Source organism: Phasianus colchicus, chromosome 7 (assembly GCF_987193195.1).
Source record: "Phasianus colchicus chromosome 7, bPhaCol1.hap1.1, whole genome shotgun sequence".
NCBI classification, from domain to species: Eukaryota; Metazoa; Chordata; class Aves; order Galliformes; family Phasianidae; genus Phasianus; species Phasianus colchicus.
In genome coordinates this window covers 36,695,994-36,712,546 of record NC_143442.1, presented here as the reverse complement: position 1 = coordinate 36,712,546, position 16,553 = coordinate 36,695,994, and the positions used below count along the sequence as shown (strand labels likewise).

The window sequence follows — 16,553 nt, the reverse complement described above, 5'->3', positions numbered from 1 at the left end:
TGACCTCCAGCTCCCACAGAATGTAGGTCATACAACCCTGTAGATGACCTGTTTCAACACACTATTGCTCCTGTATGCTTCAGAGATCTCTTAGTGCCAAGTTTAAATCACCCTTCTCTGTTTTTAAGTATTTTTTTCATCTCACAGGGATTTCGTGCAGCAAATTGTCACAACAGGGGGGAGAGGGCAGAATGTGAAGTAAGTTTTGCATAGTAAACAGCAGTAAAGTTATTTGTTAATTGTTTTCAGAGCACAAACAGCATTAACTTCCAGCAGTGACAGTTATGTGGAAATATTATTGTTAGCACTCTTTGAACACTTGTTCTGTAAGCTTTACAGATTGCTCCACCACTGTGGCTTACCATTTTAATAACAGCCCTTAAAGATATAGCAGTTAACTCTCGAACTCCTGAAGATAACACAATGTACAGTAATGTTGCTAAAGCTGGTCTTGTAGAACTGCCTTCTTAGACAGCTGGACCAGGGCTGCACAAGCAGCCTTAGCAATGGTTTGCAACTTTGATTCTTTCTGGGGGGAGAGGCCAGTGATGAATGGAGTACCTAGGGGGTGAATACTGGATCTGGTTCTCTGTAACGTCTTCATTAATGATGATGGGGTAATTTACCCCCAGTAAATTCACGGAGGACAGAAAATGAGGGACTTGGGAAACGTTGCCAAAAATATATTTTTTCAGGAATGTCCACAGCTGGACTGACCTCTCACCAAGAGCCCCAGTGCAATGGAAACTCTGAGCACTGATACAGGTTGAAAGTTTTTCTTCCAACATAGTACTGATCAGCTCCTTTCTGTCACACTTATCTGCTTACTTACTGAAAACAGTTCTTGGCAAATGGGACTAAACCTCACCTGTCAGGGGTTATCTATGCCTGGTGCAATATGTTTTGTCCTGGGTAGCCAAATCATTCCAAATATCTTCCTCAGATTTGCTTCAGACTGCACTGAGGAAAAAAAATTATATATAGAAATATGTTCTTTTTAGTTTGGAAGAATATTTCAACAACTATGGCAGCATTTGGGGTCATCAATCTCCTTATCCCTACAGCAGAAAACCCCAGTTTAAAAACAGGCGAATGTGGGAAGACATTGAGAAGGTGCTACTAATTCATGGTTTTTCTTTCTCTATTAAACATAATCAGGCTGCTGATGGAAAGATGTTGCTCATCACTTAGTTATAACTTGGGTCTTCTGAGTTCTAAAACAAAATCAAAAGAACAGGATGGCATGGGTTTTAATGCTTAGCAACTGAAAATTAGTAGGAAAAATAAAAAAGGAAAAAGCGTGGTTTATGTTCCTTAGGAAACAAACAAACAAAAACATGCCAATATTCAAGGAAGGACCTTGGGAATCTTTTTATTTATTTATTTATTTTTCTCCCCAAAGTAAAACCCTGATAAAGCGAGAGAAAGATTGAGAAATACAGAAATATACACAAGTTCAGGCTGCTGAAGTCACCCTCCAACAGCTCTTTGAAAAGAAAACCTTGGATAGCATCATGAATGCGAGGCCTAGAAGAGATTGGGAGAGCCCTCCTGGGGCAGAACACTGCAGATATGAGAGTAGTGATGTTCCACTGAGATGATCAGATGCGATGACTGCAGGAGCTATTTTATTTTTTCTTTTCTCTACTTAAGATTATTTATTCAAATACTACAATCTCTGTCAGCCCATCTAAAGCAAGTAGGGCAGAGTGCTGCTCTTTAACAAAAAAGTGACCTTCTCAGAGGTCACTACAGCCCTCCTGCTACCAAAACCTTGCCATGTAAGCCCAATACAGGAGGAACAGTTTGGTTGAGGAGTTTTGGGAACTGAGCTCCATTCATGAAATCTGGGTTAGTCTGCGCTACCCCCCTTCCCCTCCTCCCCCCCAATGAGGGCTGCAAAGGAGCATTTCTCCAAAGTACACTTGAAGGGGACTGGGGACTCAGTCCTGAAGGTGAGCCATACTCATTTGCAATACTAGCGTTATGTTCATTCAATGTTCCAGGGCCACTTTGAGGCTCTCTGGGACAAGATGTCTTGGCTCTTTGGAAAGAGCGCAAAAAAGAAGTGCTGCTGTTGCTCTGGATTTGGAAGATGAAAGAACTGCACTGGCAGAAAGAGGTGAGCAGAATACAGGCACGTGGTACATTTGTTCTGTGGGTCTCCAGTCTTTCTATGCTCATTTATTGTATGGACAATTTGCAGATGCACGGACCATCAGATTATTTAGGAACAGCTCAACAAAAGGTTGAACTCAGCGATGCAATTGTCCACCTTCAGAGGAACACGTGCTGTCAGTATGTGGGCCACCTGCAACAAGAAAAATGACCTTGTTGCGTTTGGTAATAGCCAACACACATGCTTGTCACAGCTACATAAAAACAATAACGATATGTAGGATCTCATAATTCATGCTGAAGAGGGAAAAGGCAGCTTAAAAGCTGTGACAAGATGATTTTACTGATTTCTGCAAACAGCTAAGCAACAGCTCATGGCACTGATACTGGAAGGAGCCATGAGCGCTTTATCAGTAGAGGTTACAAAAGCATGTAAAAGAGGAAGGGGTAGAAATGTATAGCCTCTGCAATTCCATTAAGTAAAGAATCTTTTCAGGAGTCCAAATCCCATGCTAAAGAGGGCCATACAGACACACATGGCAGTAGGTTCCCCATGACAGAGGGTGTGTTTCTATTCTTTCCTTCTGCTCACAAAGCCTTTGGAAAAGATGTAGCACAGACATTAAAGCAGTGATTCCCTGTCCCAAAGTCCCCAGCCACCCAGTCATGCTCTAGCACAGTGTCTTTGAAGAAAGTCCCAGCTTCAGCATGTGAGAACTTCCTAATACTGCTGCTTCCATGACTTTTTAGCTGTCTCCTCATGACACAGTTGGCAAGACCACTGTGCTCTTTGCTCAGATCTAGTTAAGCCACCACACCTTGCCATTAGCAGGCTGGCTCTCTGAGCAGTGGGTCTGCTCACATGCTCATTCAAGCACCAGGCCCTGGTGTCATCTACTTGCGCTAGAAAATAGCCCAGGACAAGATTCCAGGTGCAGAGAAGGCTCAGGCAAGTGAGCCTTGGGAGGAGCAGTCTACTCACCCCCACTTGAGAATCTCAGCAGTGTTGTAAGAATATAAATCCCATGGGAAATGTCAGCCTGAATGCAAAGCATAGGCAGCCCCTACTCAGCAGGCTGAATGGTTCATACCACAGCAATCCAACAACTTACATCTGCATAGCTGGGAGCATGCTGCTGGTCCAACGCTGGGCTGAGGATGCAGGTGGCAGTCCCTCACCTGGCATCAGGAGCCCAGCAGGCATGGCACGGATGGGCAGCCCTGGGGGAGAGTAGTGGTGGTGGTGATGCACTGCAGACAGCCAGGGACGATCTGCTTTCACAGCCACAGGAGCGGTGAGCTGCAGGTCCTTGATGGAGATAAGCAAAGGGGTTTTGGTGGCCCTAGGAAGGATGGTGGGGACTATACGGACACTCTCTGTCTCTCTGCTGCCTCCCTTTCACTTGAGGTGATGCTCAGCACAGCTCTGACGTGTCTGAATAAATGCCAATTCTGCCTTCCATTGCCATAGCAAATCTATCATTTGCATGCTGGCTGTGATGGTGCTGGCTCCCAAGATGTCAATACCCTGAAACATGAGAGCAAGCAGCTGCTGCCAAAGGCTTTCCATCTCAGGCAGGCATTTGGTCTCAACAGGTGCAAAAGCTGTCAGCTCCCAGCTGCACATGTCACAGGGATAGATTATGGAAGATTGTTTCTCACCCCACAGTTTAATATGGGCCACAGGGACTTTTAAGCTATTTATTGCCCTTGTATATAGCAGATAGGAAAGGTGTGAATGAACTGGGCAATTACTGCAGAAGCATGGGATTTGCTTTCTTACTATCTCACTACCTTGATTTTCCAAGACAAGGAACAGAAATCTCTCTTACAGCATGAGGAAAAGTCATGATCAGCTTGAAAATGGAGAGGCTGAAAAAGTACAGGGGAAGACTCTGCAAGACAAGAGATATCCCCAGTCCCTAAAGACTAACAGTCCTTGCTGCTTTGATAGTAAATGCTTCAGAGCAGAGACTAGAAATACATTTTTCCAGAGCACTTAAGATGACTAAGGAGCTAGACAGTATCCTGCTGAATATAGCTTAGGAACTGCGCACCAAAGGATATGTTCAGAATTACCTACCTTTTTTATAGTACTTGGTTCATTTTGGAAAAAATCCTAGAAGGATTTTAATAAAAATGTCTATAAAACCTGTCCTTCCTGACTTTGCTAGTCATTGATTGACAGCATGGGCACCCAACCTTTCGGCTTGCCTGGGCTGCACCGAGCAAATAGGAATTGTCTTGGGCCACATATACATTGCTCTAAAAGTAATGCCTCCTATTTATTTCCACAGAAATTGCAACAGACACAAAGAGCACAACAACACTTTGATAGGACAAATTCTCAGCTATAAAACACTTCTTCAACATGGTCACCATCATTAGCTATGCATTTTCTCCAGTGATGAACAAGAACCTGCATGCTGCGCTCATAGAAATCTGTGCCAGCAGAGGCAATCCACTATTGTCACTGCTGAAGCACACTACCCACCACCTCACTGTGCTCACATCCAGTGTTTGGTTTCCATAAACCTTCAGCAAGTGTTGATGAATGTCAGTGGGTGCCATTTTTTGCACATGGAGGAATGCAGTATCAGACATACTTCCATGTCAGACACTATTCTGACAGAGTGCCACTCTGCTGCTATCTGTCACATGGTAACAACACGTAACAGGAAGGCTCTGTCTCTTCTCCCATACTACAAACATTCACCTCCTACATCATAGGCCAACATCATAAAACAGGAGGCACTACTTTCAGAATAGCCTTTGTGATACATACAATAATTGTTAATATATAAGTAACAAAATATTTTAAGAAAAATATTAAAAATTAAACTTTTTAAAAAAATAATAGAACAACAAAAGCAGAACTGATGGGATATTTGGTCTTGTTTTTGTGAAACTAATGTATCACTCTGGTTTGATGGAAATTACTGCAATTCTTAGTGAGGTCTCAAGGTGCTCAGAGATTTCTTATGAACTATTACTCTTCCTGTACTCCATCCTTGACGATAATCATGCACACTGCCAGAGAGCCATGACATGAACAAGTTGTGATTGTGAAGCAAAGGATATTTCTCTCTGGTAAGATAGGGATTACAAATGTTTGGTAGAGAAACACAATCAGATTTTTCAGTTGAATATCTGATTGCAACTCTACACATTCCCTCCAAAAATTTCTAGGTAATGTACTCATATTGACTGAAAATGGAGTTGCAAACATAAATAGATAAGTTTTTTTCTACAATTCTTTTGAAGCCTGTTCTTCAGTTCCTTTATCAAAATGGAAAGCATAGCCACATACTCTTCACTGTTCCAAGCCCTGGGTTTAGCCAACATAACAAAAAGCATACAATTATTTGCCATCGCTTGAGTCAACACTGCATAGCACTGCTCTCCCCACACCCTGGTTTCTGTCACCACTATGTCAGCAGCATACTGGTGCTTCAGTTGTTGCTGAGCAAAGAGTGCATGCCCAGGCTGCTCCACAGGTTGGACATGCCTGATTTACAGTGAGACAATAGCTAGAGCCAATCAAGTATGACCACAAAAATCTGAGCTTCAGCTCCAGCTGGTTTTGAACCACCAGGTCAAATTTTACCAGTTACAGGATTTGTAACAAGTACTCCCCTATTGCCTGCAGTGAGCAGGCAGAAGTTGAGCCATACTGCTACATACTGACTAGAGGTGAACTACTGGGGCTTTGAAGACACCTGGGGACATCATTACAGATGCTGTATCAGATGTTTCAGCAATAGTCAATAGGAGTTAGGCTCCCAAGTGTAGCAGCAGATGCTCAGTGTAGACCAGTTTGCACTGGTGTGTGAAACATTTTCTGTTGTAGTCCTGCTTAGCAACTTGTAAGGACCTATGTGAAACCTACAGGAAACCCTGGGCAGCAGAACTTTTTTTGTCCAGTCCTCACACACTCCAGAATAACAACTATTGCCCCACATGAGCAGAGATACCCTTTGGACACAGTAACACTACCTGCTGTGTGTGCTGAAGCAGTGGATAGCCGGGTCTGGCAGGCTGTGCAAACGCCATTGGTGGGAGAGACTTCAGCATCATGTTCTGCATGATGATCTGATGCATCTGTGCATTCTGCATCAGCATCATCTCCACCATATCTGGGAAGAAGTGATCCAAAGGAAGAAACTAAGAGCTTTATTAGCAACAGACAAGCAGCAGGGGTATCTCAGTAGGAACTGCCCTCCAGGGTGCAAACTCATGAATGCAGCTGAGATGCAGTAGCTGAAGACGACACATGGCAATATTAGCGTTACACACCCAGATGGTGCAAAATTGATGTCTATGAATAAGACCATCCACACCAGATCCCATTCATAAACAAGGTGCTGTTGAGAAGCATCTTCTGTTAGTTACATCGCAAACCCATCCCTATAGATACAATAACTGGCAGGCTGGAGAAAAGCTGTGCACTGGAGCTCTCAATTGCTCCAGCATGGACTGGAGCCATGTAGCACTCTACACAGCTTTGGTTCAAGATAGCTGTTGCCTACATTGGAAGTTTCCTCAGCTCTACGTAATATTGCAGTGCCACCCTGAGAGTCCACTGCATTTGCATCACATCCACTTAACATAATGCTGGATCATAATTAGTTCCACCGTACACATCCTTTGTATTTTAAATAGGGGAGGAGGAGAGGAGGAAAAGCAAAGCAACTCTTTAACTGATCATACCAAAGATAATTTAAATGTATCAACTTCAGAGAAGTCACGCATGAGCTTGGACTAGTTCATTTACAAAAATAAACTACTATTTGAATAAATTCAGCCACTTAAGCTAAGAAATAATTGAGAAACATAGCACTTCAGTAACTGGATATTTCTTTGTAATGTGACAAAGCCTCTGACTGAGGGATGAGCCAGGGGAGTCAACCCAAATTTTTGTTCAGGTATCATTTCACAGTAGCATCTATGTTCAGAAAAAAAAAATCCTTGTTCTTGGCACTGTACTTTCAGCTATTCTGCCTTCCCCCCTCCCCCAAACACAACACTTTAAGATCTACACTGCTCTAAGGAAATTGAATAGCAGCTTAAGATGGGACAAAAAGAATAAAAAATGGATTTTAAAAGCCTGTTTGTGAATTTTAGAATCATCCGTTTGCATGAGTTTGACCTTGATAAACTCAATGCATTGGATTGAGCAGCTTTTAATTCCCTCAGCTCTTCTGACAGCTCAACTTTGCTTTGCTGAGTTTATAGTTCTCATTTCTTTTGTTTTAGCAAGAAGAGTTTGTCCAAAAGCTTCTGAGAACTCATCTCTATTTTTGCAGAGTGCAATTCCCACATTCCCAACAGCAGCCAAGTAGTGACTGAGCTCATCACTGATCTGAATGCTTTGCAGTGGCTCCTTTTCTGAGTATCACCTGGTACCTTTTCTGGGTATTCCTGGTAGTGGGACCTAACAGCTAGCCCTAGTGAATGGTACCTTCTTTAATGCTTCCAGAGCGAGGATGTGCAAAGGGCTGGGCAGTGGGGATCTGTGCTATCAGTGGGGGTGGCTGTGGGAGCTGCTGGATGATTGTGGCAGGCTGAGGAGGCATCTGGAATAAGAATGGAAAACAGAGAAGTCAGTGCAGGATTCGGCCAGTATTTCCTAGGAGTGACGATCCTTACCGCCTGTTGGATAATCCTTGGTGTTTCAGCTTGAGATGCTGGAAAAGGTATCTGGTAGATGCGTGGGGAACCAGCACTGTAGTTCCTATACTGTCCCCCAGCTGGTGCAGAAGGCTGCGACAGCTCCTCTAGAAGGTGCTGCTCCTGCAAAATCAGGTAACTTCTTTGAAGAAAGTCTGATCACAGAAAGACTGGTAGTGTTGTTACATTCATCAGATTAAATAGGCTGAGCCTCTGGGAGTCTGCAGCAGAGTACAGCTTTCCTCACCTACAACACTCCTGAAGAAACTGCTGTGTAACAGGCAGACCTCAAGTGAGTGCTGCATGAAGGGATATCAGAGTTGGAATAAGTGAAAACAAAGTGTTTCTTCCTACATATCTTGAGAGTATACAGTTTTCAGTGGAAGTGGAAAGAAGCGAAGAATAAACTGCTGGAAGTCTAAGAAAATATTTCATTAATACTTGATCCTCTCTACATATGATGTTTAAGTAATAGCTGTCCCTTTTTTGGCAACATTGAAAAGTCCTTTGATTGCATTCTGGAATCCAAAGAGTATGATATAGCAGCTTACAACAAACAGAATCAACACACTAGGTGACTGAGGTGGGTGCAGGCTTTATGTGCTACTGTGGAGGAAGTCCTGTTCAGCTTCCCACCAGCCTCTCCCCATCTCTCTCCTGAGAGCCACACTTCTCACAAAAAAGGCTCAGTGCTTGTTTAAAGTAACATAAGATTTCATCCTTCAAATTCTACTCTAACGCTCATCATGTGACACCTTACACAGTCACACTTGACAGCAAGTACTGCTCTTACCTTAAGCTCCTGCAGGAGATTTTTCCTTCGCTTCAAGGCACTTTGAAGCATATCCTCACGTCTGTTGACTAACAGAGGAAAAGATCATTATATTATTAAATAATAAATAATAAGATTACTATAACATTTGCATTATGAGATTAAATTTCGGAAGATATTTTGGGAGATTCCTATAAGATGTACCAGCTTGGTTAGGACTGAGATTTGTAAACAGATAATCAATGCTGTTCATGCTTCACTGAAACTCACATTTGCAACTTCTGATCCCCATGGCTACATACAGATTTAGATGCCTGTGCCAAGCAAAGACAGCACTGACTTAAGTTTGGATCATTCTTCTCATCCACCAGAAAGTGTCCCTATCACAGAAGCTGAGACAGAGTAAATTCCAACTACCAAGACTCCTGGCCTCTAAGCACTCAGAACCAGAGGCCTGTACTGGCTTTTAGAGAGGATATGGGATCACTCAGCGTGATCTATCAAGGAACTCATGACTGAAAGCATCACTAAGCCCTTTCCACTTCAAGCCCACAACCAGAACAAATGCTTTTTCTCTTACTTGCTGTAGGGAGAGGTGACTCCATCTTCTCTAGGTTCTTCTGTTCATTTTCTAGTCTCTAATGGGAAAAAAAAACACAGAAAACCAGTTGCGAGTTAGGCAGAAAAGGTCACAACAATTCAAATAGGTTGGATAGAGAAAATAAATCATAAGTGGAATCAGGGGACACTTCTACTAAATCACAGCTAACAAGATCTGTAAGAAGTATAAAATGCCACGGAACTACAAACCAGTCTCATAGAACACAATGGTAAATGCAACAGTAACAGCAGAGCAACAGCAACAAGACTCCAGGCTGCAGAGAGTGAAGATTTACTCAAATGTAACAGCAGCAAACAGAGGAGAAAAACCCAACCCCCCGCTTACCTCCAAAAGACCTCAGGTATGCAGGAATCTCTAGAGAGATACCTCACCTCCACTGCCAACCCTTAAATGAGGTCTGGGAATGGGTGGATCCTGGCTCTACCTCTTCTGGCCACTCAGGTGTATTGCATGCACCTGAGCTACCCTGGGCAGGCCCTGCCTTCCAACCAGGTGCTTGACTGCTGTTTCAAGCCAAAATGTAGCATTTCTACTACAGTCTCACTATAAATTGAGTTGCAACAAAAGAATAATTATATTTCCAGCTGGTCTGGCCATCTCAGACATGGGAACTGATAACAGAGTGAATCAGGAGGCTTATGCATTGCTTATTTTGTAGGGTAGAGAGCTAGAACATATGGAGAACTTGATTCCAGAGTTTTGGGTATTTGGTGCACTAACAGTCTTAAATGGCTCTGACCAGCCTCATCTGGAATTTCCATCCGTATCCCCTGCCAACATGTGGGGGTGTCCTTATAATCTCAGCTCTAGGTCTTCGGTCCTGTCTGAGCTATACTGAATAAATACTCATCTCCAGTTCATGCAAGCTTGTGACTGGCCATGGGTCTCAGGAACTCTGATCCCAACTTGCAGATGCCTTCCATCTTGGCTTTGGCCCTTCCTTAATACTATAAGCTTGCTTGATGAATCTGGACATTTGGTTGAACCCAGCCACTCTTTCTGGCTCTGCCCTGCTTGGGCCAGTCTTTTTCCTAGCCAGTTGTGCTGTTATCTTTAATTTTCTGATCCTTAGGGACTAGATGGACTTTGTGCCCACCTGATCTCAGAATCGAAGAGCTTTTCCTTAGCACAAGCACACTTTTGGCTACTGAGTTCTACCTACTCCCATACTGGTGAAGGCTTTGTCTTCAAATTACTGCCACATCTAAGACAAACTACTCCACTTCGGAGAGCTGTATTTTAAATTTTAATCGTATATTAAACAATCGTATTTCTACAGATGCAACTTGCTCTGCCTCAGTTTGCATGGTAAACAAGGTTCTCAGTTAGCTGCAGGTCCTTTTTGTTTCTCAGTAGAAATATGATTAAGATACAGTGTTTATACTTAAATGCCTGTAGCAAAAAACAGCAGAGCAAAGGTGACCACTGTAGAATTATTAACTTACCTTTTCTAGGAGTTTCAATTTTAGCTGGGCCACACGATCCACCACTGAAGGATCTGTCATTGTAGCAGTCTTCTGAAAGAGCAGGCAGGCAAAAGCATATTAAATAGCTAAGCAAATGCAGATAAGTTCTCAGTGCTCCTTTCTTCCACAATCTTCATAGAAGAATTTTGTTAGCAAAACAAAAACCAAACAAATAATAAATGAAACAAAACCACCAACAGTAAAACTCAAAACCCAAGACTGGAGAAATGAGAGAAGAAAATAAATGCTTCAATTTCACTGTCAGGTATAAATTAATATAGATGTCTGCCACCATAACAAAGACACAGGTCTTGTTGCTATTCCTCTCAATGTGTTTTTGTGCTTCAGGTTGTGATGGCCACATAACAGTTAGTCAGCTTGAGTATTTGCCTCTCCTTAATTGTTGCTAGCCTCTCACTAGCAGTGTCTCTAAGCCTCTGTGTTGTTAGCTTGGTCTTCTACATACCTTTCAGATTAGCTCCTGTACTTTGGTTGCTAAGTTTGTAATGCCAATCCACAGCATAAACAATTTAATCTCCAGGTGCAGGTACTTGTTTACCCTCTGTGAAGCAAATGCCCAGCACACTAGGAGATGGGGGGAAAAAAAGACGAAACCTTTGTATACATACATATTTAACATAACCCAATGCCAAAGGTCAGATTATGATCCGACTGATTGATACGTGTTAACAATACCTATTGGACTGTTAAGGGTTCATTCACTTTTGACATGGTCCTTCATCTGGATTTTCATGATCAGATAGTAATTTAAAAATTTAAAATGGAGTTAAGGAGAATAGCTGGAACTGATCATAGGATGAGTAAAACAGCAAAGAGGTTGTGTTCGGGCATCCTTTGGATTACCATCTCCTGAGCAGTCTCTGGGGTGCCTTCTCCTTCCCGCATGAAAAGCAAAGCAGCATTTATCACTGACCGCAATAAAACCAATGCTAAGGCATGGGAAAGAAACCAAATTACAGATACTCTGCTCTGCTTCTAGGATAGCAAAGTTACAACCCCATCCTTATTCAAAGGCCATGGCAAAGCCACAGCTGAGCCCCTGCAGGCAGCTGGAGGGGCAGATAGACAATCCTACTCAGCTATGTGGGAGCAGCAGAGATCACCTCCTCCAGCTGTGACCCACACAGCATGTGTGATGTTACTTATGCAATCTGTCCTTAAAAATACAGAGGCAGATAGATACTGGTGAGATTATAGCAACTGTGACGTGGGGGTCCCAAATATAGCTGCATCTTGCCAGACCTGGGGCTCAGCTTGCTTTGGCTCACTTGTGCAGCTAAGAACAATGAGGCAGAACAGAAAACTCTCTCACCTGCCAGCAGTCTGTGGCTTATAGAAAACAAACAAACAAACAAACAAACAAACAAACAAACAAACCTGGGGATGTTTTTTTGTACATTAATTCATGTTTTTGATTCCTTTATCCTCTTGGCATCTGCAATAATCTTTGATAAGGAGTTGCCTAGGTAACTTAACTTTAGCATGGGCCTTGTTATGCAAATAAAGGTTTTAAGTATAAGAAGTTTACCTAGGCAAAGAAAGAAACAAAGAAAAGGTTTGCATTTAGATTGTTTTAAATCTAAATTTCCAAAACTTTTTGTTATACAACATAGTTTGTTACTGTTCTCCATGCACTTTGTGCATACAGTTTGTGGCTTATGTTCCCAAATCACCACATGCAGATGTCACTTCTCTAAGCTAGAGAATCTATTCCCTTCTTCCTCAAATGGCAGCTTTTCCTTATTCATTGATTTCACAAGTCAAGAGAATGAGGCTGGGAGGGCGTAACAGTAGTGCCCAGAAGGATGATTCTTATATCCATCTCTTGAACTCCATCATCAGCCACTCACAGAAGGTGCTGCAACAGCTGCACTTCTGATCAGATTTAGTTTGTCTACGTCAAGTTTTTCCTAGTGAGTTCTCTTTGTACTTTCCTATTTCACGATTTCTTCTGTGACTCAGAGACCAGAGTTGCCTGCAGTATTCAGGCGGTGATGCAGCCCAGTTAGAGCTTAGTTGGTGTCTCCAGACAACCACAATAGCAACAAGCTTGCTATTAGTCATTACTGATGCTGCAGTAACTGTTGCTTCCTGCTCAGATGGGGCTTTACAGTAACTTTTCTAATCACTGAGGAATTTTGAGCAGATGCTTTACCACTAATTGTTTCTTTAAGCATCCCCTAGAAGTTAAGTTTCTAAACCCTTCATTGCAATAGGTATAGAGGGTGACAAGAAAGGTTGACAAAAACAGCCCAGTTGAAGTATTTAATTAAAAATATAGTGAGTGTGTTAAGTAACAGAGATGACTGTTAGAGGACAGAAAGCTTTGCTCGATGTGACAGTGTCCCAGAGAAAATCTAATGCCTGCTAAAAAATGCTTTCCAGAACTTACGGATGCTCTGGTTACAGTGGGATCCCTACCACATGGACATCTTCCAGCCTGCTGATGACTTGCCAGCAGACTGTCAGTGACACACAAACGGGCCTTACACAAAAGGTGTTTCTGCAGTTACTGTGCATCATGATCAGAAATGAACATGAAGATCCAAAAAAAGAAAAGCCAGACAAATTTAATTCTGAAAAATATTAGCAGGAGTATTATGTGCATCTCACAGGAGGTAATTATTCTGCTCTGTTTAGCAGTGCTGAAGTCATAGGTTGAAGTCACTGTGTCTAATTTTAGACATAGCAGCATCAGAGGAAAAGGAAGTCCAGGGGAAAAAATAGTAGCAGTGGTAGATTTACAAAATACAAGATCTGAAAAAGACTTTGAAGGATTTTTATGATGTTTAATTTATTAATTAAATGATGAGATGGAGCCAGTTAGTGATATAAATGAAAGAATATTAAGGACACAGTCAATTTATTTTACAGTCTGAAAAGACTGAGCAAGAAACACTTGGCTTGATGAGGAAAATGAAAACCTGTTGAAAACAAGCAAAAAAATCTTAATTATACAATATTAAGTGATGGTGCTGCTATGTAAGAAAGGGCTTTCACAGAATGGACTTTCACAGAACGTGTTTATAAACAATTTACAAAAGCAGTTGTGATGAATACTGCAGGTGGATAAGATCCCTTTCAAGATACAGGAATGGATTAGATGGTGAGCTCCAAACCAGGACTACACTTCTATGCTGCCTTTTATTGATTTTGATACTCTATGCCTAGATTTTAATTACTATTTTCTAAAACACGCTGGAAAAGGAACCAAACAGACACACCTGGAAATATCAGGACACAATAAGCTCCTGTGCTCTGGTTCCACAGGTTAGACTTTTTATGATTTCAATCTTAGGAGGAGTTATTTCTTTATTCAGAAGGTTAAAAGAATGGGAAAAAAAAAAAAAAAAAAAAAAAGAAACAAACACATAGAGACTTGTCCACACTAGTGGACAAGTACATGTAATTTCCTTCCAGTCAGTTGCCTCCTTCTGCCCATTGTAATGCTGCAATTCAACAGCCAAGAGCTCTCATGTTGCACTTTGGAGCCTGAAGTGGAAGATAAGAAATACTGAAGACACTTCACTTAATTCCTGACTCCCATGTTGTGTGGACCAGCATACTTGCTGACACCAGACACAGAAGAATTGAAGGCTGACTGTATCTCTCGGTGAAAGACACTTACATGGTTTCAGAGCGCTACAATGACTTATCCTGCATGGATGAGCTAATGCTGCCATTGTTCCTCTGTTAGAGACCATTTCCAACAGACTAGGAGGATGCTTTTTGCTTGTAAATATTGTAAAAAAAAGACCAAAAAAAAACCAACAACACACCTGTCTTCATTGTAAGCTAAATATATGGATAAAAATGTTTTAGAGTTATTCAATGCCATTGTCATATAACAATGTGCAACGTTCATTTTTACTGTTATTTTCAAAAACAGTGAATCCAGTTTGATACTGGATTCTTATGATTTATTCTTATGATTAACTCTTTTTATGAGACAGTGACAAACCACTAGTCTCTGTTAATACTGCCCATTCATTTGCAGATGGGTTGCAGTAGCTCCTGGAGTTCTGAGTAAGATGTCGTGACCTGATGGACGTTCACACAGTATTATTAGTCCTGCTGCTAATTGAGATAAGTTGTAAACAACCTCTACAATTTTTACAGTTGTCAGGTAGGAGAGGCCCCAGCAGAAAATGCACATGGCAAAGCTGCTCCAGCAGCACAAAACCTGAATTCTGTGCTCTGAGTCCAGTGATGACAGAATACTGGACAGCTGACACCCTAACCAATCACTGCTGTTCTGGGGGCAGTTTAGTTAGATAGCACTAGAAATCCTGAAATTATAACACACAGGAATATAAGGAAATACAGCACAAGTCAGTTATTTAAATAAATAAATACAAATAAACCTAAAAGCATTCAACCCAAGCAGACATTAGTTATGTAGTTATTATTAGTTATTCAAATCAGGTTTTATCCATGATAAGTAAAAGCAGTAATTTATTTTAAAGCAAATCTATTCAAGCGACACATCTAATTTGACAAAATTGCTAGGGTAAATGCCATGACGTATTCTCTTTTAAGAAGATCCTTTGTTCCAAGCTTTCCAATTTCCTTCTACTTCTCAAAACGTGTCAACAACTCAAGCTTTTGAACTGAGAAATTTCATAGTACAGGCTCTCCCTTTTTCTAGCAGTGACTGGGAAGGATATAGCTTCCTGGCTATGTAGTCACAGCACCTGGAAATGTTCCTGGGGGAAAATAGCCAAGGGTTAATAGGGCAGGAGGTGGCCAAGCACTGTCTCAGGAGCTTCTCTCACTTTCTGGTCCAATATCCCTGTATAGTTTACTGATCTACCTTTTCTTTATTTTCTTTCTTTCTTTCCCCCCCCCATTTATTTTCTTTTATGGTGAAATATTTACGTAGAAATAGCACGTCAGACCAAAGAGATTGCTATAGAATGCTTTATTTCTTACCTGCAGTACTGCATCCAGGCTCAGTACCCCAGCATGAGAAAGATGCAGAGCTGTTGGAGCAGGTCCAGATGAGGGCCACAGAGATTGTAAGAGGGCTGGAGCACTTCTCCTATGAAGAAAGGTTGAGGGAGCTGTGTTTGTTCAGCCTGGAGAAGGTCCTGGGGAGACCTATTGAGAGACTTGAGGGGAGCTTATCAACAAGGCGGAGGATGATGGAGACAACCAGTCACGGCAGAAGGTTGGGACTAGGATTCTTTTTGACACAGAGCACTCTTTGATTCTGAGAATGCCAACTTCTGTGATTCTTTCCACACACATTTTCATTTCCAGGCTTCTTGGAAAGGAAAAGCCAGTTTTTATCAACAGATTACCTCTGAACTGAATTAGGATGGGAAATGTGTTTAAAGCACGTATTTTCTCACGCTGCCCTTTAGTTCTGGTCCAGCGAGTCGAACAGATGGAGAGGCCACCAGCTTGGCAGATGACTGCGAAGTTAATTAGCCTCAGCGTTAAAAGAATAGATCACTTTATGCACCTCCCTCGTTAGCAGGCAAGTTCAGCCCCAGCTACCGCAACAAAACTGGGCAGTGTGGAGCCGCGGCACCGCGCTGCAGCACTGGGACGCGCGGCCCACGCACCAGAAGCGCGGCGGGCGCCGAGTGGCGGGCTGCTTTCCCGGGCACCGCCAACCCCGTCTCCATTGGCTCGGGCGCAGCGCTCGTTCCCGCCTGTCGCGGCGGGGCCTCCCGTTTGAAACTGACCACGCGCCGCGGCAGACGGCGCCTCTCATTGGCCGCCGCTGAAGTGGGGCGGGCACTGGCGGGGGCGGGGACGGGTCGGAATGGAGGGCGCGCCGCAGCTCGGCGCCGTCAATCCCAGGAGTCACTTAGAGAGAGTGGGCGGGGCAAGGATAACGGTTTCTCTCGGCATTGGCCGGCGGACTCCCCGGGCA

General features: G+C 42.6%; 1 protein-coding gene across 7 annotated transcripts; it reads right to left on the bottom strand.

Moving 5' to 3' along the window:
- Nucleotides 1-1,397: 1,397 nt before the first annotated feature.
- On the bottom strand, nt 1,398-16,336 carry C7H21orf58 (chromosome 7 C21orf58 homolog). Of its 7 annotated transcripts, none has more exons than XR_016468505.1 (9): nt 15,602-16,336; nt 10,628-10,699; nt 9,141-9,198; nt 8,582-8,649; nt 7,768-7,911; nt 7,580-7,694; nt 6,115-6,254; nt 3,231-3,339; nt 1,398-2,311 (listed from the first exon to the last, which is right to left on the bottom strand). XR_016468505.1 is itself a non-coding variant. In XM_031604474.2 (9 exons), the coding sequence occupies exons 2-9, from the start codon at nt 10,685-10,687 to the stop codon at nt 2,296-2,298; spliced, it is 798 nt and encodes a 265-aa protein (XP_031460334.1). In that variant the 5' UTR covers nt 10,688-10,699; nt 15,602-16,336; the 3' UTR covers nt 1,398-2,295. The 7 variants fall into 7 exon arrangements, 6 of the variants coding, with proteins under 6 accessions (XP_031460334.1, XP_090000710.1, XP_090000709.1 ...); XM_031604474.2 differs by having other exon boundaries at nt 3,231-3,427; XM_090144584.1 differs by having other exon boundaries at nt 3,231-3,427; nt 10,628-10,696.
- Nucleotides 16,337-16,553: the final 217 nt, after the last annotated feature.